This window comes from Ambystoma mexicanum, chromosome 6p (genome assembly GCF_040938575.1).
Source record: "Ambystoma mexicanum isolate Mex_15411 chromosome 6p, UKY_AmexF1_1, whole genome shotgun sequence".
Classification (NCBI taxonomy): Eukaryota; Metazoa; Chordata; class Amphibia; order Caudata; family Ambystomatidae; genus Ambystoma; species Ambystoma mexicanum.
Window position 1 is genome coordinate 458,140,485 of NC_090935.1, and position 25,798 is coordinate 458,166,282.

The 25,798-nt window shown below is 45.0% G+C and overlaps 1 protein-coding gene across 2 annotated transcripts in view; it reads left to right on the top strand.

Annotated features, from left to right (window-relative positions):
* The window catches only part of ITGA1 (integrin subunit alpha 1), a 1,202,180-nt gene that overhangs the window by 978,789 nt on the left and 197,593 nt on the right, over positions 1-25,798 (top strand). For both annotated transcript variants that reach the window (XM_069627258.1, XM_069627257.1), the window contains exon 23: positions 3,837-3,926. In XM_069627258.1, the coding sequence (XP_069483359.1) occupies positions 3,837-3,926 (90 nt within the window). The remainder of the gene's footprint in view (positions 1-3,836; positions 3,927-25,798) is intronic.

Below are 25,798 nucleotides of genomic sequence, written 5' to 3' on the forward strand. Positions count from 1 at the left end.
CTTTAAGCTATTGTATATGGCACATCCTTTTTTAAAGAATTTGGCATACTTACAGTACTACTAGAAGAGATTTTGTGAGTTGGTCTGACTGAATCGAACAACAATAGTAACTTGCAAATAATAGTTCTAGCTAGTGTGATGATTCACAGGATTTCGTCACTTCTCCCCAGGGAGGAGCCCTTCCCTGCCAGGCTAGTGAGGTGAGGCTGTTATCCAATAGTCCCCTGAGGGGTGATGGAATCCAGGACCTCACTGGGAGAGACTTCCCCAGATTCCATGACCGCGGTAAAGCCCTCTAACATCCAACCTGACAGCGCTACTATTTGTTGTTGTAAAGTCTCCCACAGATGCCTCCGGGCTTGGAGAACTCTACAAATGCCAAACAAATAAATAAATGCATCTTCACAATCTGCTTTGACTTAGCCAAGGAAGAGCCAAGGAAACATGTAGAGTAACCACAGATTATATTACCAAGAGACTGTAGCGAGGTGGCCCCAAGGAGGCATGAATTTTGCACCGAATACATTTGTTGCTCTTACACTGGGGCAGGCCCAGCAATGTAACTTAAAGACTGAGGGAGGACTAGTGTTGTGGGGAAGCAGGAATAGCTGCAAGGGAAGACGGTGTCTGTCCTGCACAGTCCGGGACGTTCAATGCTGGGGCATCCAAAATTCGGAAAAAAGACAATCGGATTTCAGGCAAGAAATAGAGAGAAGCTACATGAGCCGGGGTATTGTTGGCAAGCTGAGTGAGGTCTGGAGGCACAGGAATCAAGCACTCCGCTGGAGTGAGTTCACTTGTTACAGTAGTGATACCCAGAGATTCAAGAGTCCATCCTTCTTTGGGAGTAATCTTCCATGTCACAATAGTGATAACCAGAGAACCAAGAGTCAAGCATTCCTCTAAAGTGAACTCCCTCGTCACATTAGTGATACCTCAGAGAACCAAGAGTCATGTTTCCTTCAGGAGACATCTCCCTTGTCACAATAGTGACACCCAGCAAACCAAGAGTCAAGGAAGTAACGGGAGGAATCTCCCTGGATGCAATAGTAATCTACAAAGCAGCCAAAGTAAAGAGTGCATTAGGAGTGATCTCCCTTGTCACAGTGGTGAGAAGGTAGTAAACACCACGAGTGCCTGGGGAGTGAACTCCCTCGTCACAGTGGTGAACCTAATAAGCCTGGAAAACATCTGTTAAATCAAGAAATGTCTGAGAGAAAGCTCTCCAATGATCAGGAGTAAACACATGGCCTGGGGAGCTCAGACACTATAGGGAATATAAGAAGAAGAGTTAATATAATTTTAAGGCAGAGCCCTAAGTCCCCTTGGGAGGATGTAAAGAGACTGTTTAAGACTTATGTAAAAGTCTGTAACCGAACAGCCTTTAAGATTCTTGCAGACAGACCTGAGAAGGGAGTCATTCTCCTGGTCATATTGGTAAATTAAATCCTATGACAAAACACAACAGAATGTAAGCAGAACAGCCTTCAAGATTCTTAAAGATAGACCAGGGGAAGGGAGTCATTCTCCAGGTCATATTTGTTGCAATAGACCCTATGGCAAAAGACTGAATTATTACACCTGCAGTGATTCTCCTGTCAATGCTTATTGAATAATTTTTCTTTGTTTACTAGTGGCAGTGATAGAGTAGTTGATTTTTGAAGGCAAGTCCCAGAACGCTCACACCAGAGAGAATACACCCGATAGGGTAGAAGGGCCCAAGTCGATCTTGTAAGGATAACGCGTTTTAATCTCAAACACAGATGAGAGCAACAAGAAAGAACTCTGCTGCTAAGAACGTTCTACCAAAAAGTAGTACAATCAGAATCTTACAAAGAAAAACATTGTCATTAATGACGCAACATATACAGTAGAAACCTGCGTGACTGATTGGTGTGTGCCTATACATGATCTGCCTGCTCCATAAGAGATGCCAGGTCATTGGTTCCAGCCTATTCCGTCTGTCTTCCATCACATGGGTGCTGCGGTCATCATCTTCTTCTCATGTAGAAGGTCAAAGAACAAATTAACTACACTCCTAACATAATGTTACTTTATCAATATACTGTGCACCTGAAAGGGCACAAAGGAGGTTCTGGGGCACTCTAACCTTCACACACACATTTCAGTCACTCCCTTCTGTGCCATCCGGCTCCAAGGTCTCCACCCTCATTTTGAACTATAATGTATCCCTCCCAGCAACTTGCAATACAAATCATACGTTTGTCGCTCAACGATGTGCCCTGTCCATCCTCTTTGAACATTTCAGGACTTGTTACTTTGGGGTTGGTGGTCAAAGGGCACCTGGTTCCATGGAAGTCAGGGATCTTACGGTTTAGTCAGTTATATGGGCTATAATTCAAGATTGCCTGCGGATGGCCTGGGTCATGCTTTGGCCATTGTGAGATAACATGCACACCCAGCACTGGTCTGTGATCATGCTCTTTTCGGACACTTACTCTTGAGTAAAAAACACATCTTTGCAACACTGTTATAACAATAAACGGGTGTTGTGGCAGTTGGGGTGTGGGCTGTCCTCGTGTGCTTGGGTATGGTTGGAGATTTCCCTGATATCGCAATTTGGGTCTAATGCATGCAATGCCACAGTCGCCGTGCAGGCCTTACCTTCTACCTGTGTTTACTAATATCAATGCAAAATAGCAATGTTGCTTGCACCCTCCGCTACACTATGTGGATTAATTACATTTCATTGTATTGAAGTGGGATGCTTTATATTTGGAGGTGGTCTTTCACCATCCGCCCTGCCCCAATGGCCCATCAAAGTGCTTCAAATGAATCTTGTCTCTCTTTAAAGCACTTAGGGTGGTGGGACGGGGCTGCCCCCTTCCCAACATTTGGACATATGGCAGTGTTTTGGTCTTGGCATACATCCTGATGATGAGCACCCCAGCTAGGATTTCTTTATGTAGGGATAACCTTAGAGAATTAGTTAAAGATAGGTTATCTTTCCTTTTGCTGATAATACAGGCCTACAGCCAAAATGCCATCCCGTTGTCTAACTCCTCACTCTACCATGCCACAGTAGGGCTCTTAAAATGGGATGCAATATGGGATTTTGGTAGAGTGGTTCCTTTGAAATATGACTGGTTATGAAGGAACATTATTTTCAACTGTATTGTAGAGATCAGATCATAACGTCTGTTTACAAATTCAAATTGTTTAACTATTTATTTTGAATGGTCTTGTAGCAGTAATGCAACCTAGTCTCCAGGGAACATTTAATGACACATTAATGACACATTTTTCATAATTTTCCAAGGATGTTCTTTCTTGGCACATTCCCTAATTGGACAGAAAGCTGAGTATAGTGAATTGAGGCAATGTCAAGGTTGTTGAGATTACAAGATACTTTTTCAGTGATGTATACTCCCCACTGTTTCATGGGATTCCAGCAGTTTACTCTATGAAACTGAAAACATTATTTGCCTAATAATGTTTGGAAGCTATGATTGACTCTATCTGTCTGTTTCATTAATTTGCAATGCACAACATGCCAATCAACAATTACATTCACTCCATAAGGACCCAATAACTAAACTCCTTTTACTAAAATGGAATGTATGATTCACCCCGAGAAATATGTCAGGAAACCTCACCTTAAAGTGTTGTTAATATTGTTTACTTACGAATGTATTCATTTTAAATATTGCAACATTGGAGTTTTGTTGGTGGGTCATTGTTATGCAGCTTGTTGAAAACAATAATCTTCTAGAAAGGTAGACAGGCAATGTATGTTTTTCACACGGTCCAATGGTGTTGGGTGTGATTATGGAATGTTTCTATCTTAAATGACAGGGTTGCCTCTTGTTTTCTAGTGACAGTGAAGAACCACAAGAAACTCTATTTAACAACATAAGGAATATTACAATCCCTGTAAAATATGAAACCAAATTAGTATTCTCAAGGTAATGTTGGTATCTTTTTTACATAAAGTGAAACACATCATAATTAGTGTTATTGAACATGTTAGATGAAATTTGATTTTGTTTAAGTGTTTCCAGTTCATGACTTACCTGCTTTGTTAGATGTATTTATGTTGCTTACTTTTTTAAGGGTCAACGTATTAACACATGCTTAAAATGTGGAAATCTGTATAATTTCTATTAAGGTGTGGTGTAGATTTGATGTAGTTTCTGTTGTTGAACAAACTTTAGAGAAAAATATTGCATTACACGCAAAACTACCTTTACAGCCACTTGCATTTAAAAACATACGTTCAGTGTACTTTCTAAGCAACACCTTGCTCCCATCCGAAAGCTTTGAAAAAGAACAAAGAAGCAAGTATAAGGTATTTGACATCATGAAGCGTCTGCTTGTAATACCTTTAGACACCATTTATTTATTTATTGTGTGATTCAGTAACAACAAACTTAATACACAGTTACAGGTCAATCGAAATACAGAGTAGAGAAAGAAGTTAGAAGAAAAACATATCTAGAACAGATAAACTTCATACAGTGTTAAAATCAGTTTCAAAAGTTTAATTACTGTAATTAGCAGCCTATCATTAGGATTATTCAACAACGAACACCACAAATCTCCCCAAGTTTAAAGTGGACGAACAGTTAAAGAGTCTAAAAATCACAGCCCGATGGACTGCTAAAATTGGACAGTCTATAATAAGGTGCTTCAAAGTTTCCACATAAAGATTACACAATGGTTAAGGGTGGAATGAATACCACCTGTTGTAACTTTTAAATACTGCCAGCTTTGATGAAATGCCCATTATGGCATTCACATGTATAATTCTATGCTCAAATACTCTGGAAACTCTTCCCCATCAACATCAAACTTGCCCCATTGCTTCTACAGTTTAGGAAAGAGCTCAAGACCTTTCTCTTTAAGGAATGCCTCCTCCTTAACACCTAGGTCCACACACCCTGCACTTCCCACCCTACCTGAGACTCGGTGATCTGCTCCCCACTGTCTTCCCCACATGTTGCCAGTTGCCCACCCTCCCCTGTTAGCTTCCCGCTCCTTTTTTCTCTGCCTCCCTCACTGTGTTCTTCCCCCTATCATTCTAAAGCGCTCTATTGCTTCCCACAGCTATGTCCACGCTCAATAAATACAATAATAATAATAATAATAATAATAATAATAATAATAATAATAATAATAATAGTAATAGTAATAAAAATAATAATAATAATAACTGATTCCACCAGGTTACCACCAGCATAAAAACTGCCAGTCATAAAAATGCATGTGGAGAATTGTATTACAACCTGCAAATCCCATCATGGAACAACATGCAGCCATGGCATACCTGTACTTAATACCTGAAAAAAAAAAACTTTTAGCTCATCTGAAAAATATAGCATCCACACCAACCTGATTCTGAGTGAACTTTGTGCCATGTGTGAAGAGTACACAAACATGACGTGATGTAGCCGTGATTTGTTCTTTATAATCAACATGGCGAACCTGAAATGTAAACATAACAGGTACTGCTAAATTTGTACAGAAGCAGTATTTACCTCTGGGACAGTTTACCCAACTGCATGTGTGTAGTTTATTTATTTATTTAATTGTGCATTTATAGCAGCGCACAAAGCCCTCAGGCATCCAGGCGCTAGTTACAGTAAGTGCAAATTGTACACGCTAACGCTTCAAAGTTACAACATGCAGGTGTACAAGTAAGCAAAAAGGTAAAAATGGTGTGAGTGCATAGACTGGCAAAGCACGCCTCATAGTGCGAGGGGCTACTTCAGGTGCACAGTTAAGCAAAAAGGTAAAAATGGTGTGGGTGCATAGTATGGCAAAGCAGGCCTCATAGTGCGGGGGGCTACTTCAGGTGCACAGTTAAGCAGAAAGGTAAAACAATGTGTGAGTGCATAGTCTGGAAAAGCCCTGCCTCATGGTATGGGGGCTACATCAGGTGTAGAGTTAAGCAAAAAGGTAAACATTGGGGTGGGTGGATAGTCTGGAAAAGCCACACCCCATGGTACTGGTGGCTACTTCAGATACACAGTAAAGCAAAAGGTAAACGTTGGGGTGAGTGCATAGTCCAGAAAAGCCACACCTTATTGTACAGAGCTAGTTCAGGTTCACAATTAAGCAAAAAGGTAAAAATTGGTGCGCGTGCATAGTCTGGCAAAGCCACACCTCATGGTACAGGGGATACTTCAGGTGCACGGTTAAGCAAAAGGTATAATTGGGGTGACTGTATAGACTGGCAGAGGCTACTGCAGTTATACTGGAATGGATTGAGTCCAAAATTAGAGTGGATCCATAGTCTAGTGAGGTCAAGAGTCATCCAAATTATATAGCAGAAATGACACTGGTATCATCATAGAAAGTAAGCAGGCATGTTTTAAAATGTAGTATTTTAGTTGCACGCTAAGGTGTTCATAAGGGAATATAAGCAGGTGTAGTGTAGTAGGGAGTCAAGAACCAGCATAGAGCAGGCACATATGGTAGCGTGGGGAGGGACTTGGGAGGGAGTTGTATGCTGGCAGAGCCGCCACAAAGTGACTATTGGCTGCCACAGCATACCGTGCCAAGAGGGATGGGAGACAGGGTCAGGAGGGCAGTTAGAACAATACATTAGAGCAGTTGTAAGAGGATTCAATTCAACACTACAGCTAAGTCAACGTCTAGTCTATAATACTGAATGAAAACCCTTATTGATATATCTTTAGGTCCAGTTCATGCGTTCTGGATGACTACCCCTATATAACACCCCTCTCTTGGAATCCCCCTGACCCCACTGAGCCAAGAAGTAGTTCTGTTTTGCAAGTTTAAAAGGTTTATTTGATAATTTAAACAATAGATATATATCACCCTTTATAGTAAATTAATAATTGAATATCACACTTAATCTGATATGATAAATATTAACAACGGAGAATCTGGCACTAGCACGCTTCTTTATAATCACTAATGAGTTGAGATGAAATGGATAAGATAGCACACAGGTGAATAGGAACAAAAGAAGAAGGTGGTACAGAATGCTTTATGTAAGCTCAGGTGGATACAATATTCAATGAATGCAGTACAGAAAATACTCAATATGATTTCAACCAAACAATGTAATCACTTTTCTCTGGCAATCCCCTCCCCCCCTTGATGCAAGGCAAGGAAATGGAAGGAAAACACACAGTTCTCAGAAATGCAATCAAATGTGATTCAGTTCACCCCAGCAATCTTAGACTACAGAAGTTTGAAAACACAGGCCCAAATTGCTTTGATATGTGCTGGCAGTGAATTAAAAAATATGCTAAAATGCTTTTAATTCCCTTTTCAGAGGTTCAGGGTGAGTGGTATCTAGTTAATATTAGTCCAGGCTCACACTAGCAATGATGCAGGGATAGTTAGCAGGTTAAACGAATTTCTGGCAAATGGAAGGCAAGCAGCAGCAGTTTTTACATGTGAAGAAATTTGCAAATCGCGGTAAAATTCGCGGATGCGTGTTCCGCGATTGCGGTAAAACTATAAGGGGTAGGAATGCGGTTCTTGGTGCGATTCAAAGCTACGATTCTAAGCTATCAGAGGAAAGTTACTGCAAGTCTCTAGCCCAAACGGAGATATGAGCGATTTAATAAAGGTCGTTTTTGGGTTTGCAAATTTCAAAAGCTCAAAATGACAAGTGCAGCTTGCAACTAGAAATGACAGGTGACAGCTAGGAGGCAGTTCTACTTAGGTTAAATAGATTGAATTAGATGAATTTAAACTAAGAGATTGGTTCTACACAGTTCTGCTGGGTACTCACACTATATTCTTGAGTGAAATGTGCCTCGCCACGGATCTGGTCAGGGTTTTAGACTGGACTCTGGTCTGGTCTGGTCTGGCCTCTGCACTTCACAGTGATCTGGGTCAGCTCTCTCTGCTGGTCTGGGTCTCTCTGGGTACAGCACTGCTTTCTCTCTGGTCTGGTCTCTTAGTTCTGGATAGATTGAAGTCTCTAGTTTGGCTTTCTGGAGGTTGATGGAGGTAAGTATGGATTTTTCCGGCAGAGCGTCCCGCTGCAGATGGATTTGGAAGGTCCCTATCTGTCCTGACTGTCTGCTTTTATGTGTTTAGAATGTGGGTGTGTTCTAGCATCACTGACCCTACCTCTCTCTCAGCTTCTAATTGGTCAAACTTTCATTCATCAATTGATTGGGGAATGAACTGTGAGTCAGAGGGATGTCATTTTATGGCTTGCAGATAGGACACTCCTCTGTCAGATTGCACACATTCTATATTTGATAATAAAAGACATATTTCAGAGTTACACAGTTGTTTGAAATTACATATACATGGGGTGGCTGAATTTAGCCATGTCTCTGTCCAAATCTGTTGTTTCTAAGAGCTTGCATTCACAAATGGCAACTTCTAGCACTTTTTAATGTGCTAAACAACATTGGATCTTCATTAAATTTTATACAACTGTTCCTCACATATCTACCCACATACCAATGCATTTTCGTTTGTCTAGCTGAAACAGGGAGTCTGTAATATTAATAAACAATGGGGTTTTGCCCCAGAACATCACACAAATTCGAGTTTGGCCTTGAATTAAAGGTACATTTTTTAAATTAAAGCTCTCAAAGTTATACATTTCTGTCATTTGATTACAAAGAGTTATCAGTGTTTTTGTAAAATATATATTTTCCTTTCAATTCAGTCCTCAGAGTGTTGAGGTCCGCCTCCAAGACTTGGGTGGGTCAGTCACAGATCTCTGCTGGCTGGCAGATCTTTGTTGACAGCAAACATTTCAGAATTAACATATTCCTTTCAGAGGAAAGGGTCCTTTGTGTGGTGTCCGGCAAGCTCACATCAGGAGGCCAGGGGGCCACTTTGCATTTAATTAACAGAACCCTGTTATTTCCTGGCTTCTTGTGTTGAGTTCTGAAGTGTCAATAGTTCCCAGACAGGCAACCCCTTTGAACCTTTGATGAAATAAGACCCCTTTTCTTTGCATTTAGACAATCTTGCAAAACAGCTCTCCTGTCAGAGTTTAGACCGCTAGCGCCACCATCGGGATTTTGTTGGCACTGCATGCAACTTTGGGATTTTCTTGGATTAATGCATTCTAAACAGGAATGGTTCTTACATGGTAGTAAATCCTTGCTTAACATTGTTTTGATGGGGCTCCTTATAGTAAGATGGTTATGTGGAACCCCACAAAAAGGGTTGAATCTTTAAAGTGGTCCAATGAGTCACGATTTCAGCAACTTTTTGACATCAGTAACAGTGGATTTTGTTAACAAAGACCTTTCTTTACACTGGTGGGTGGCAAGTTAGGTAACCATTTTGGTGTGCGCACAACTGCGCAGCTCTCCTGGATTCTGGGATGAAATGATGGGCGGCGACAGCGCATCCCCATCTTTACGCACTCCAATGATTTATTTTTGTTCTGGGGTAAAATGATGGGCAGCGACAGCTTAATCCCCATATTTACCCCGTCTAATGATTCCACATGGGTCAAAACCCTCCACAAACCCCCCCGCCCGACTGCGCTTTGACTTGAGTCGAGGGGGAGTCGGTTGCAAGGGAGGTTTTGAACCCTGGCGCTGGTATGTCCACATTATCTTCTTCCAATTCTGTAGATGGCACAGTTCAGCATCTTTTCCTCCATCTGGTACTGATCGATCAGTTCTCCTCGCCGGTCCTGATGGGAATATTGGGCGGTACCCCGAGCCCATTGCGTCTCTGCTCCCGGTCTCCGGATCGTCCTCCTTGGCCCGTCTCCCGGTTTTCTTTCTCCTAGGACGACAAAGGAAGAGCGGCAATACCTACTCATAGACGTTTTTCCACCACTGTTGAGATAGTGGGGCAGCATATGCATTTCATCATCACGAAACATTACATTCTTATTTTGAAAAAATAAAAACAGTATAACTAAGAGACAGTTTCATGCAAATCACAATATTTTAGAGACTAGATGTGGTATGTTTTATGATTGGAACTGAATTAGTCTGAGACAGTGCCTGCTAGGATTCCAGAGGATTGCTCCAGTTGTTGCAGAGTGTGCCTGGGATGGCAACATTTCAACTGGTTTATGTGGACCCACTTGTCTTCCCCCTCTGCCGAACCTTTGGGGATGTGGATTTTGTAGGCCACAGGTGAGATCTTGTCGATGATCTCAAAGGGTCCTTTCCATGTAGGCAAAAATTTGCGCTGCTTGGCCTGGTTCCTTTGGAAGTTGTATATATTGACCCGGTCTCCCACCTGATATTCCTTCCTGGAAGTTTTCAGGTCATAGTGGGTCTTCATGCTATCAGCTGATCTTTCTAGATTCCGCTGAGCATAAGCAAAAGCATGTTGGAGGTGTTTCCTTAAATTCTCTACATACTCATGAGTAGTGGAGGCATTTATCAGTGTCTGCTCTTGGGTCCTATAGAGCAAATGCTGACGAAGCACCATCTTGCGCTCAGTCATCAACTCAAATGGTGACATTTTGGTTGCAGATGAAGGGGTAGATCTGATAGCCATTAGGACCAGAGGTAATCGGATATCCCAACTTGGCCCAGAATCTGCCACAAACTTCTTTAATATGCTCACAATTGTCCGGTTATATCTCTCTACTGCCCCAGAAGAAGCTGGCCGATAAGCAATATGCAACTTCCTTTTGACCCCCAGTATCTCCCACATCTTTGTCATTACTTCACTGGTGAAGTGGCTACCTCTGTCTGACTCAATCCTTTGAGGTAGACCAAAACGGGAAAAGATGTGGTTAATCATCAAGGCAGCTGCAGTTTCTGCCTTGCAGTTTGGGGCTGGGAGACATTCCACCCACTTGGTAAACAAGCATGTCACAGTCAACATGTACTTATTCCCCCTAGCCGAGCGAATCACAGGGCCTACAAAGTCGATTTGTAAATCTGACCATGGCAGTGTCATTCCCCTCTTTTGTAAAGGCGCCCGGTGCGTAAGGGATGTCGGCTGAAATTGTGCACACACAAGACAACCCTTCAAATATTGGTTGAGGTCCTGGCCCATGTGTGGCCAGTATGCAACCTCTCTTAAGATTTCCAATGTTGTATGAAACCCCCTATGACCGGCGGTGGCCGCATCATGGGCGTGACTTAACATCAGGCTTCGGAATGAGGTAGGAACCACCCACTGGTCGTGGCCAGCTTTGGATTTCCTTACCAACAAACCGTCTTGGATTCGGAACATTTTTGGACATTTCATCAACACTCTTAGGTCCTCTTTCCCAATGTAATCGGTATCCGTCAGGGGAAAGTTCTCAGGGTCCTCAAGGTGCTGGTAAAATTTACCAATTATTGGATCCCCCTTCTGAGCGGTAATCAAATCACCATCAGGGGTCTCCTTACTCCATTGTGCAATTGAAAGGTCGTTGTGAGCATTTGTCTGGGACCTAGTGATGGCAGTGACCTGGATTTCCCCCAACAGGGACTCAATCTCAATTAGATCCCCTTGGATGGCCCCGGTTTTGGCCAGCTGATCAGCTAAGTCATTTCCAGTTTTGTCTGGTCCCTCTACTTTGGAATGACCCTTGATCTTTTTCCAATAGATGGTCATTCCTTTCGAGGTGACCAGATCATCAATGTTTTGGATCAACTTCCCATGTTTCAAGGGTTTGTTGTTAGCACATAACATGCCTCTGGTTTTCCAATTAACCAGGTGCTCCACGAACCCGTTCCGTACATAATCCGAATCTGTGATTATGACCAGTTCGTGGAGTTGATGCTGGACAGCAGTGAGGATGGCCTGATGCACAGCCATCAATTCTGCCACCTGACTACTTCGGGGACCAATTTTGTATCCAGCGGAGGGTTCTGGGGACTCATTCACCCATGCATTCCCTACGCCAGCCACCAGTTCTTTCTCCCCGTTGTTGTCAACATGGTAAGAGCATCCATCCACATAGACAGTGGGCATTCCCTCACACTTGTCCTCTTCAAAGACTTTGTGTGGGGAATTAAGGTATGCCTCCGTGTTGTCCTTGATTTTTAGACTTTCGTCCTCGAGACAGTTTTCTCTGGCACAATCATGCAAGTCAGCCATACCTTGCGCGAGGGGACTCTTCTTGTTTTGGCCATATCTGACCTCCACAGGAAAGCCTTGCATTGACAGAATCCAGGAAGTAATTCGGGAATTACTCACATTTCCGGCCCGGATTCTGTCACTTTGGAGATATTGCAGAGGCTGGTGTGGAGTCTCCACTATGATGTGTTCCCCCTGGATAAAGGGGCGGTAATTCTTCAATGCCCACACGGTTGCCAGGAGTGCCTTCTCACAATCGTTGAATTTTTCCTCCACAGAGGATAAAGTTTTGCTCGCATAGGAGATTACTTTATTGACCTTGTCATGCTTTTGATATAATACTGCCGTCAAGCACGTATTAGAGAACCCTGTCTCCAGGAAGAACTCCTTGTTTCTGACCGGGTAAGCTAGGCAAGGCGCTTGTGAGAGGCTTCTTTTGAGTTGTTTTACTGCCTCGGCTTGTTCTGGACCCCATTCCCACTTGGCCCCCCCCTTCAGGAGATGAATCAGGGGTCTGGTGATCTCTGCGTAGCCCTCAATGAACTTTCTGCTGTAATTAGTCAGTCCAAGGAGGCTCCTTAGTTCCCGCAGCGTTGTGGGGTCTTTCAGTTTCTGAAGTGCTTCCACTTTCTTTTCCTGGGGACAAAGACCCTGAGGAGTAATCTCATGCCCCAAGAAGTTAACACGGGTTTTACACCACTGTGCTTTCTGAAAGGAAAGTTTTGCTCCGGCGGCCCTCAACTGTGTCAGAACATAACGGATCTCCGCTATGTGTTCCTCAACAGTTGAGCTTTTGATGAGGACATCATCTACATAAGCCAGGTTACCCCTTGCACCCAAGTCGGGCATGGCCTTGTGTAGAAAAATGTTGAATTCATTGCCGGAGTTGAGGTATCCGAAGGGAGTCCGGGTCCATGTGTACTGCTGGCCCCCAAAGGTAAAAGCCAGCTTGTATTGGTCCTCCCTACTGACAGGCACGGTCCAGTATCCATTGGTCAGGTCTATTGCAGTGAATACCTGTGACCCCTGGATCTGGGCCAGCCCTTGGTCAATGTAGGGCAGAGGCCATCGGGAAGTATGGACCCGTTTGTTGAGCTCCCTGAGGTCGGCGCAGAGTCTCCACTGGCCGTTTGGCTTCAATATTCCCAGCACCGGATTATTGAAGGTGCTGTGGACTGGACGGATTATTCCCCGGGACTCAAGGTTCTTAATTATTTCGGTAAGGGACTCCATTGATGCGAGAGGCAAGCGATATTGCTTCACAAACACAGGAGTCATGCCAGGGTCCGTGGGGATTGTTGTTGTGTGGATGTCAGTGCGACCACAGTCATATGAGTCTACCGCAAAGAGATCTTGGAAATCCAAGAAAACTTGTTTCAACTTTTGCTTTTGTTCCAGAGTCACACAGGCATCAGCTAGGTTGACTCTCTCTTCCACCATCTGCCTGAAGCCTGGAAAGACTTCTGGTTTGGCTATCTCCGCGGCCTCCTCCAGCTGGGTGGAGAAATCCCTGGTCAGAGTGCTGATTTGGACCGGAGGCTTCAGGGGGGAAAGGCAGCCTTCATGGACCTGGAAAATCACCTCATCCGTCCTGAAGTCACAAGTCACATCTTCCTTACCATAAGGGCAGGAAGTGTACACCAGGAAGTTCCCCCCATGCCGGGTAAAAATCCTGTCTGGTGTTGTATTGTCCTCACTGTCACTGTCAAAACAGTCCTTGGGGATTGGTCCTAACAGTTCATTTACTAAGTCGATGGAAAAATGTCGGTCATCAACCGCCATTCCAATAATGGTGCCTGCGGCTAGAGTAATACTCTTTAAGTCGCTGTTATCCACCTCTATTGGAATGGTGTCATGTTCTATGTTGACTAATGGTGTTGGGTTTACCCCCAACCCTTGCTGTTGGAGAGAAGCATTTGGATGTATGTAAGCATCAGGGTTTTTCAACTCTTGTCCTCTTTTAACTTTCACTTCCAGGGAGAATTGTCGGGTCCTTTCTGGGATGGTGACTTCCTCTTTAGTCTGAATTTCAACTGCATAAGGTAGCAATTGAGCTGACCTAAATGCTTTTTCTGGATCATCAAAGCCCATGGGATTATCCGCTAATCGGGACCAAGCTTTGAAGTTTATTAGGTCCAAACTAATGGCAAAGCGATTGAGAATGTCACTGCCTAAGTAAAAGGCGGCAGGGACGTCTCGCACGACCCAACAATTGTGGAATATTCTCTTGTTGCCAATGGAGATTTTGAGCATACACCTGCTTGGCAGGAGATGTTTGGAATTGGGTGCTTCCAGGTCCATTTCCCACTTGTCTATCAGTTTGAAGGTGGGAATGGCTGGATCTTTTGGGAGTTGGCGAAACATGGCTTCGCTGATGAAGCTCTTACCGTTGTTCACACACACTCGAGCGAGAACAGAGTCCTTCCCATCATTTAACTGAACAGGGATGAACAACTGCTCTCCAATTTGCTGAATATCAGCCAGGCTCTGAGCTGATTTCACATCTTTCTGGACTATAGGAGTGGGAGTTTCAGATTGTGGATTGGTATAGAATTTCAGAGTGTTTCCTTCCAGCGTGGAGTACCACTTTAGACTGGAAGGAAGGTTGATTTTCAGAAATAGAGAGGACCCCCCATCACCAGTCTGTTGTCCTACTGCTATTACTGTCACGTCTGGAATTTGGCTATTCTGGAAGTGAAATTCTACTTGGTCAGATTTTTGTTCAACCATGTGGCATGTGCCGTTTAAACTAACATGGTTGACACTCTGTTTTAATTTTATTGGTCGGCTAGTCTGGGTCCAGAGGACCTTGTTTACACAATCTATTAGGGGTGACAACCTTCTCAGGAGGTCATTCCCTAGTAAACAAGGGGTGCCCTCTGGGGTCACAACTATGACCGGGTGTTTCAACTTATGTCGCCCAATTTTAATGTCCAAATCTGCAGTCCCCTCAACGGGAATTTCCTTCCCGTCAAAGTTCTGGAGTTGTCCAGGAAGTGAGGTGAGAGGAATTTGGTAATTCTCTCCCCTTCCTGCATTCAGTTCATCAAAGGCCCTTCTGGACAGAAGGGTAGCTTGAGATCCAGTGTCCACCAGTGCCGAGATTGTACCCTGCCTCTGTACTTGTACCGGGGCATAATATCTTCCCTCCTTCTCCTCAAGGAGGCACAGGTAATGTACATTTTTGGACAACTGGTGGGCTAACTTTCTGGTTTTGGACATTGCTAGCGAAGAGATTTGGGCAGAATTCTGTGGAGAGTCTTGGGAATCTGAAAGAAAAATTTGGCAACTGGAGATCCGAGCCATTGTGGGTTCCCCTGGTTCCAGTTCTGGGCCGCCCCCCCCTTTTTGGAGGCAGTCCCCAGTATGGGTTTGAACCCGGGGATTTTCTTGCTGTTGGTTCTGGGATGAGATGGTGGGCGGCGGTAGCTCAGTCTCCACATCTACCCAGTCTGGATTTGCATTCCTAGGGACCCATTTTTCTTTGGGAGGAGTTCCCCCCTCTCTGAAGGAGAAGATCCTTTTCTCAGGATCCTCTGAGGATCCCTCTCCCTCAAATTGGAAGATCTGTACCTCCTCCTCAAACTGAGTCTGTTTGGGTCTTTTGTTTCTCCTACCCCCCCTCTGCTCCTTAGGAGGCAGACTTTCAGGGGCAAGAGATTTTGTTTCCGGTTCCTGGGTTTCCAGGGGCTGTTTACAAGTGAGGAAGGAAGCTTCCTCCAAGGCTTTACACCCCCCTCCCCTTTGTGCCTCCTCCCTGGGAACCGGTGAGTTATCGGGGTGCTGCCCCCGTCATTTTTCTGGAGCACCAGGTCCAGAGTTGGGTGCGTTCTGCGCCGGCATGCTGATCTGAGGGTTCTGCTGAGCCCTCAGTATGTGACCCATATCCCGCGCCATGTTTTGAACCTGGCGCTCCAACTGGGAAACCCGCTCAGGCTGATACGGGGCCCTGTTTTCTCCCCTGGGCTGATCCCGGGAAGGGTAGCTGTCCCTCCTCTGGTAATACCCCGGGTTGGGAAGATTTGGGTACCCCTCCACCCTTGGCCTCCCCTCTCCCGGATTCAGTGGTCTGGGCTCAGGGAATTGGGGAAAGAAGGATGGATGGTTTTGGGGCTGAAAGTCGGGTGGATATCTGGGGAAAAAGTTCTGCCCAGGGTTTGGTAAATTTCTGCCCTCCTGTGGGAAGTTTGGAGGGAAGTTCCCTGGGTTAGGTGCTTGGCTGGATCCCCCCCTTGGGCTGGAGGAGTCCACACATAACCCAGGATGGGTCGATTTCCCTTGTAACGGGGACTTACATAATCAGGAGAGCGAGGGACCCCATTTGTGGGGCTGCCTCCTTGGCTCCCTGTCTGTGACTGGCCCGAGGACCTTCTGGGCCTAGCAGTATTAGGTGCAGGTAGGTTTTTAGGCCCCCCCATCTCCAAATCTAAAACGGGGGTGACCTTTACCTCTGCCACCTTGGCAGCAGCAGGGGTGGTGTTGGCTTTGGGGTTTTTCTGGGCATTACTTTTGCTATCTACCGGTTTCTGCACCTCATAGATCCGGGTAGCCTGTTCAATGACCCAGTCTAAAGATCTTTTCTCGTGAAAATCCCTCACGAGCTGGGTCATGATATATTTGGGCAAGGCATGGAAAAACGTATTAATAAATTCCCTGCTATCCGTGCGCACCCTTCTTGTGGTCTGTGCAAAAGCACGCTTTAACTCCTGCACAAATTCTTGTGGGGCCTGATCCTCCCCACATTGCAAATTGTAGGCTGCCTTGCGAGCCTCTTGAGGATTTCTGTGAACAGAAAAATGTTTCAGGATGGCCGCCTTATATGTGGACCATCTTAAATGATTTTGGTCCTCCAGCCCCGCAAAGAAACTGGAGTATTCCGGGGAGAATGTCCACTTTACATATTGAATACAGCTTTGGCTGTCCTTCAAATGGAAAGTCTCCATCATTTGTTCAAACAACTCTAAGTGCTCCCAAACAGAATACTTAGCGTTCTTATGGTAAGGCGTGATGACGCTCCTGATCGCCTTAATCTGCTTTAAGGGGTCCTTAAGCAAGGCCCTTTTTGCCTTATTGGCCTTTTTGGTTCGGGTAACCCTTGTCCATTCTTCCTCGGACTCAGAGGCACTGCTCCCAGAGGTTCCCGTCTGTTCTTCCAGGTTTTCCCGGATTCTGCGAGCCTGGGAATGGCTGGCAGAATGTGGGGACCTGGTCTCCTGTGTCCTGCGCAGTTCAGAGGAGTCTTCAGATTCCTCCTTGCTGCCAGGATTTGATGGGTACCCCCTCCACTGACCTAACTGGGCAGAGGTTTTCAGGATGCCCTTAATGGGCCTACTCTCCTGGGGTTCCCCATTGAACTGTACTGTACTTGGGTGCCCATACCCGGATGCCCACCCCTCCATTCCTGAGTGGTACTGGCCTATGAGCCCCATACTCTTAGCTGCATAGTAATCTGCCATCCCTGCAGCCCTGTGCTCATGTGCGCCAGGGGACATGGGGGTGGCAGAGTCCAGGGACTGAGAGGTATGAGGGCCTCTGGTACTAGTGCTCCTGAGGTTATGCTCCGGAGTTTCCCTTTCCCAGCGAACCTCATCTCTATCCGCCCCTGCTCCCTGTTGCAATGCAAGAGCCTGCATTTGTGCTTTCAGTTCCTCTGTTAAGGCCTTACTCGACTCTATCAGTCTCTCCTGCATCGCTACCTGTTGTTGGAGCCTATCATTGTGTTGGCAGAGAGCCTCATTCTCTCTCTGTGCTTCCTGATTGGTCCTGGAGTACTGGGCCAGTCTTTGCTGCAGGAGGGTTACCTCCTGGGCAATGTCCCTATTGGCCTGCTCCTTTCTTGCCAGAGCATCCTCCACCCTCCTGGTGTGCTCTAGCAAGTTCTGGTGTTCTTTTTGGAGGTCACCCAGTCCCTGGTGGGCCAGGTGATTTTCTTCCATTTTTCTTTTTAAATGGCAGACTTCCTGGCCTAAGGTATCCTTTTCCTGACTGAGAGCCTGCATCTGTGCTGCCAGGTCGTCCCTTTGCCGTTGAAGGGCACCAACTTTTTGGCGCTCCTCATCAAACTCTGCCTGGGTATCCAGGTCTTTCAGAATTAGTTTGTTGCTCTCTGCCTTCTCTCTATCTAGGTGGCTTTGCAGGGTGACTACCTGCTCAGCACATGCCCTATTGAAGTCTAGCTGTTGCTCCAGCTTTTTCTGGCTTTGCAGTAGGGAGTCCAAACCTTCTTGGTGTTCCTTCTGCAAGGCCAGAAATCTGGTATCCTGTTCTGACTTTTCCTTTCGCAGCACATCCATATCCTCCTTTATTTTAGTGATGTACAGTCTGCTGTCATTTTCTGACTCCTGGCTCCTCTGCAGCCTCTGCTCAGAAGAGACCAGGTCAGATTGGACCTTCTCTAACACCATCTGTTGCCTATTTGTCAGATTTTGGCTTTCAGCACATCTATCCTGCATGTCTCCCATATATAGGTACAGGTATGCCGCTATCCTGGCAATCTTATTTTGTTCCTCTTTGGCTTTAGGAGCCATATATAGTTCACTCAGGGCCACATGTAAGGGACCCTGATCTCTATATATATCTGACCCTGTTTCAGTGACCTGTTGTGTGATGGCCTGCAACCACACATCCTGGCCCTGTTCGGTCCATTCACCTCTCACAAATAGCTTATGCAAGAGGTGCTCTCTGGCTATTTTCATGTCTACTAAGGTCGTCATTCTAGAGATTGGTCTCTGTCCTGACTTACAGAAGTTTGTATTTTATTTTTGCAGAACAGAACTTTTCTTGGAGTGTCCCTTTTGAGGAATGCTTCACAGCGTAATGCAGCGTGGTGATCCGACCGGATGTATGTATCCCGTCAGTTAGCACACTGTATTAAGCTGCACAAGTGGTAAATCTAACCCAACGTCTCGGCTCGAGCCCCCAATTTGTAAGAGGATTCAATTCAACACTACAGCTAAGTCAACGTCTAGTCTATAATACTGAATGAAAACCCTTATTGATATATCTTTAGGTCCAGTTCATGCGTTCTGGATGACTACCCCTATATAACACCCCTCTCTTGGAATCCCCCTGACCCCACTGAGCCAAGAAGTAGTTCTGTTTTGCAAGTTTAAAAGGTTTATTTGATAATTTAAACAATAGATATATATCACCCTTTATAGTAAATTAATAATTGAATATCACACTTAATCTGATATGATAAATATTAACAACGGAGAATCTGGCACTAGCACGCTTCTTTATAATCACTAATGAGTTGAGATGAAATGGATAAGATAGCACACAGGTGAATAGGAACAAAAGAAGAAGGTGGTACAGAATGCTTTATGTAAGCTCAGGTGGATGCAATATTCAATGAATGCAGTACAGAAAATACTCAATATGATTTCAACCAAACAATGTAATCACTTTTCTCTGGCAATCCCCTCCCCCCCTTGATGCAAGGCAAGGAAATGGAAGGAAAACACACAGTTCTCAGAAATGCAATCAAATGTGATTCAGTTCACCCCAGCAATCTTAGACTACAGAAGTTTGAAAACACAGGCCCAAATTGCTTTGATATGTGCTGGCAGTGAATTAAAAAATATGCTAAAATGCTTTTAATTCCCTTTTCAGAGGTTCAGGGTGAGTGGTATCTAGTTAATATTAGTCCAGGCTCACACTAGCAATGATGCAGGGATAGTTAGCAGGTTAAACGAATTTCTGGCAAATGGAAGGCAAGCAGCAGCAGTTTTTACATGTGAAGAAATTTGCAAATCGCGGTAAAATTCGCGGATGCGTGTTCCGCGATTGCGGTAAAACTATAAGGGGTAGGAATGCGGTTCTTGGTGCGATTCAAAGCTACGATTCTAAGCTATCAGAGGAAAGTTACTGCAAGTCTCTAGCCCAAACGGTCGCGGAGATATGAGCGATTTAATAAAGGTCGTTTTTGGGTTTGCAAATTTCAAAAGCTCAAAATGACAAGTGCAGCTTGCAACTAGAAATGACAGGTGACAGCTAGGAGGCAGTTCTACTTAGGTTAAATAGATTGAATTAGATGAATTTAAACTAAGAGATTGGTTCTACACAGTTCTGCTGGGTACTCACACTATATTCTTGAGTGAAATGTGCCTCGGCACGGATCTGGTCAGGGTTTTAGAATGGACTCTGGTCTGGTCTGGTCTGGCCTCTGCACTTCACAGTGATCTGGGTCAGCTCTCTCTGCTGGTCTGGGTCTCTCTGGGTACAGCACTGCTTTCTCTCTGGTCTGGTCTCTTAGTTCTGGATAGATTGAAGTCTCTAGTTTGGCTTTCTGGAGGTTGATGGAGGTAAGTATGGATTTTTCCGGCAGAGCGTCCCGCTGCAGATGGATTTGGAAGGTCCCTATCTGTCCTGACTGTCTGCTTTTATGTGTTTAGAATGTGGGTGTGTTCTAGCATCACTGACCCTACCTCTCTCTCAGCTTCTAATTGGTCAAACTTTCATTCATCAATTGATTGGGGAATGAACTGTGAGTCAGAGGGATGTCATTTTATGGCTTGCAGATAGGACACTCCTCTGTCAGATTGCACACATTCTATATTTGATAATAAAAGACATATTTCAGAGTTACACAGTTGTTTGAAATTACATATACATGGGGTGGCTGAATTTAGCCATGTCTCTGTCCAAATCTGTTGTTTCTAAGAGCTTGCATTCACAAATGGCAACTTCTAGCACTTTTTAATGTGCTAAACAACATTGGATCTTCATTAAATTTTATACAACTGTTCCTCACATATCTACCCACATACCAATGCATTTTCGTTTGTCTAGCTGAAACAGGGAGTCTGTAATATTAATAAACAATGGGGTTTTGCCCCAGAACATCACACAAATTCGAGTTTGGCCTTGAATTAAAGGTACATTTTTTAAATTAAAGCTCTCAAAGTTATACATTTCTGTCATTTGATTACAAAGAGTTATCAGTGTTTTTGTAAAATATATATTTTCCTTTCAATTCAGTCCTCAGAGTGTTGAGGTCCGCCTCCAAGACTTGGGTGGGTCAGTCACAGATCTCTGCTGGCTGGCAGATCTTTGTTGACAGCAAACATTTCAGAATTAACATATTCCTTTCAGAGGAAAGGGTCCTTTGTGTGGTGTCCGGCAAGCTCACATCAGGAGGCCAGGGGGCCACTTTGCATTTAATTAACAGAACCCTGTTATTTCCTGGCTTCTTGTGTTGAGTTCTGAAGTGTCAATAGTTCCCAGACAGGCAACCCCTTTGAACCTTTGATGAAATAAGACCCCTTTTCTTTGCATTTAGACAATCTTGCAAAACAGCTCTCCTGTCAGAGTTTAGACCGCTAGCGCCACCATCGGGATTTTGTTGGCACTGCATGCAACTTTGGGATTTTCTTGGATTAATGCATTCTAAACAGGAATGGTTCTTACATGGTAGTAAATCCTTGCTTAACATTGTTTTGATGGGGCTCCTTATAGTAAGATGGTTATGTGGAACCCCACAAAAAGGGTTGAATCTTTAAAGTGGTCCAATGAGTCACGATTTCAGCAACTTTTTGACATCAGTAACAGTGGATTTTGTTAACAAAGACCTTTCTTTACACTGGTGGGTGGCAAGTTAGGTAACCATTTTGGTGTGCGCACAACTGCGCAGCTCTCCTGGATTCTGGGATGAAATGATGGGCGGCGACAGCGCATCCCCATCTTTACGCACTCCAATGATTTATTTTTGTTCTGGGGTAAAATGATGGGCAGCGACAGCTTAATCCCCATATTTACCCCGTCTAATGATTCCACATGGGTCAAAACCCTCCACACAGTGGTCTTCAAACTTTTTTGGCCTCGGCCCCCCCTGAGCAAAGTTTGGGCAGGCCGGGCCCTCAAAAGTGCCAGATGGACAGTATGTAGAAATCGCTATGAACATTTGCGTGCCGCCACCGCACCCTACTCTCATTACAGACCCTGGGGTCTCCCCACCCTACTCCCATCACTATCCCAGTGCTGCCGCCTATCCTGCTCCCACCACAGTCCCATAACACAAGCATACACACATCCATACACATTTAAATAAAAAATAAATCGCCATAAACGTACCTTCTGCAGGGGCCTGCGCGTGGTTGCTAGAATGCCCCGCTCCAGGTTGCTCTGCCCGTATGTGCGAGGAGGCGCAGGAGCACCCACTCGCACATACATACATGCAGTGCCCCAGCCAGCATTTCCAATGAGCTATGCAAGGCTGGCGAAGCAAAACAACCCCAGCCTTGCATGGCTCAGTGATCATATGCGGCTGGGGAAATGAACTGTCAAAGGCAAACAGTTCAGCCAGACCAGGAGCACTCCATCAGCTGGAAAAAGCAGTTGAGGGAGTGCTCAGTGTTTCACTGAGCTGGCTCCTCGGCTCCTCCATAATGGGTGAAGTGGCCAGTGGGTGGACACCCCTTCACCCATTATGGATGAGCCGGCAGGCTTGGACTGGCCTATAGGGTAATAGGGTGATGATCGTACCAAAAATGCAAAATGCTAGTGTAGGCCAGTCAAAATGGGCCACTTTTTTGGCCAATGTGGGGCAGTTTGAGTAGTTACTTCACTATGCAGCTAGTAGTTTTGACCACTGTTGCTGAATAAATATTCTTTAAATATCACAATTTGCTTACATTTGCACCATCGTGGCTAGGGCTCTATCAGGTATGCGCGCCCTGCAAGATGAGCCCTTATAGTCACATGAAAGATAAGCAGAGTCTTAGGTGGTACAGTTGCTGTAGTATCTGGAGGGTGAAGAGCACTGGGTTGGGGGAGCCAAGCACCAGCAATGCCGCAACTGATGAGGTGGGTGTTCCAGCAGCAGTCAAAAAATGCAAAGGAGACAGGGCAACAGGCCAGGCATAGAAGATGCAGCGATGAGCAACCAGGAGAGGCGCAGACAAAAGTCTACATGAGGCATATGTGGGTCTTCCCTAAGGAATCCATACTAGTGCATATGAATCATGGAGCGGGATGAGTGGACTTGGAGTTACGGAGTAAGGGAACTGCGTTGATGTAGGCAACTGCCCCGAAGAGGTGAAGCAGGCTATCTCGTCTGCGTACATTGCCAGACAGGGCAGGACAGGGAGAGTGAAGCAATGCCTTAAAATATGGCCTTGAGAGGGGGCTGGTGTCACCTGCCAGCTCCCTGGGTTAAGTCGAGTAACAACGGTGGCCATCCTATCGGCAACTGGTTGAGGCGGCCCTTCTGGCATCTGCCGTGCTCCTCGTCTGTTTTGAGGTGGCCATTTTTTAATCGGCCTCATCAGTATTTTGTGAATGCTCAACGGGGCTTACCTGATGGTGGATTCCCACATGGATGGGATCTTCTTTGTGTTCCTGCGCCGAGATGGATTCACTGCAGAACCAGACAGGCAGAGTTGCTAGAAAAGGAGAAACATATATGCAATTGCAACACAAAGAGAAAAATGGCTTAGCAGAGGAATATTCCCAGCAGAGTAACAATTAAAATGCATCTGTGTTTATTCTGTAATAAGGCCTGCAATGTCCTGTTGCAAAATGCATGGTCAATACACTGAGGTCTGGCTTGTGTGTAGCCTGCATATCCGCGTGTTTGTGGACAGGAGGTGATGGGCGTACTCTGATTTCCTGCTCAATATACATCTCAGCCACGGGTCTTCTACACACGTTTTCACGGGTGGGGAAGGGGATGGGGTGGGGTTACAAACAAAGGGAAACAGGGGCCAGGGGGACCTTCAAATTAAACAATTTAAAAATGTTTTTTTTTTCCGTTGTAAAGGTTTCCTTATAAAATGCCTCTCTGTTTTTTGTGTTCGTTACAATCACATAGAACCGCAGTTGTCAGGTTACAGGAACCCCACTCACCCCCAGTCATACACAGTGGGGGGAGGGGGCACAGTGTGATACTCCAGATCTGCGCATGGGTTTCACTGCATCACCCTATGGAGTTTGGAAAGTTCACATTCCACAAGTCCATACATATAACATTACAGGAGGGAGGGGGGGGGGCACTCAGATCCCTCTGCGCAATATATTTTTCAGCCACTGGTCTTCTCGTCCAAACATGTTCAAGGCTCAGCCTATCATCTGGGAGGCAGGCTCAGCCTGCAGCTTGTTGTCAGTTTTGGACAATTCACAAAAGGGGTGATATGGCAAGCATCTGTGACGTATTAGCCACAGCAAGGTCTTTGTGCATGATGTTGACTGTTTTGTGACGAGTGAGTTGGAAAATTCACCTTTCAGCCACTATAGGTGCACCAGAGATGTCTGGAAGTAACCGGAAATGTCGAGGTGGGAGAAATACACGTTACCTACACTTCCACTGCACACAAGTGCAATCCTCTCCTTCAATGCTTTGGCTCACTCCGATGAAATTAAGGCTATGCCTATTTGAGATAGAGGCAACAACAAGCAAGTAACGTCCAGACAAATGGATTTATAAAAATAGTAAATATGTTTTAAATAGACACAATAGTATGATAGTATGAGGGCAAGCAGGATGACATTTAACGTCCCTGTCAAATAAGAATCAATGACCCAAACAATTCCTTGTCATTCAAAAAAATGTTCAGACTGTTTTTAAATGTCTGTCAGTGTTAGGAAGAGGATCTGATTTTAAAATTGGGCTGGGCCCAGTGGTAGAAGTATACCGAAAAACGTAGTGGAACTCTGGTCCTGGCATGGGAGAGGGTGTTGCAACTGAGGCTTTGCAATAGGCTGATTGACTACTAAATATAGCGCCTCTCAAAACTTTACACTTGCACAGGGACATGAAAGGACAAATCCGCCATATAGAATGGTGAATATGGTCGTAAAAAGTAGAGGAATGGTAAACAGAAACAAATAAAAGTAGTGGAACAACGCTCCCGACCACTCCTGCTCACTCCGATCACTGGCTGGGCCGCAAGTAACTAACTTCAGAGTATGATGGAGAGACGGAATGTAGTCCTGATGAAGAATGAAGCAGCTGCACAGGGAAACATGTTTGTGATGTCACTCACTGAAGTCAGAAAAGATCCATAAAGTAGGAGAAGGTCTAGCAAGACAGTGTCCTTGAGAGTGGCACGGCCTTGCATTATGCTTGGGAGGTCAAAATCTCTTTATTTTCTAAGAAAAGAACAAACACATGTATGTCCAGAAAACCCACCATGTTTAACCTAATTTCCCAATGACATAAGTTTACCTGTTTCCCGTGTCTAAGGCATTGCAACTACTTGGTCCATCTATATCAATGGGGGCCCTTTTGAGTAGTGTGCAAAGTGACATTCTGAAAAGAAGTAGTAATTCAGCAAATGTTTGCCTGTGTTTAGAAATGACCTCATATAATTTTACAGGTTTTAAAGGAAATGTTAGTGGAACTCAAACATCTGAAAGTATCTGCCAGGCAATCACAGTATCTTAATTAACTATTAGAGTACACTTGGTTTTCAAGTAAACATTTACAAATGTAAATTCAAAGGCTTTCTGCACAAACATCTACAGTTACACCCAGACTATGAGTGCACATACAGGGCCGTCACGAGGGAGGTGCAGGGGGGGCAAACTGCCCCGGGCCTCGCACTTGCGGGGGGCCTCGCGGCCCCCTCTCCTAAGTGGAAGGCAGCACAGTCTCCCGTGTCTTTTATTCACACAGGGACTGTGCTGTCTGCTCTCTGCCCTGCAATGATTTTGCTGTTTGTTGCGAAGCCGTTTGGCTCCGCAACAAACAGCAAAACAATGGGAGACAGCAGGGTTCAGAAGTGGGCTCTGCTACCTCCCATCATTCAGCTGAAAACGTGGACATGCTGAATGACAAGAGAGGACTCCTCTCCTGTCAGCCAGTGTGTTCACGTTGCTCAGCGTGACCACGCTGACTGAT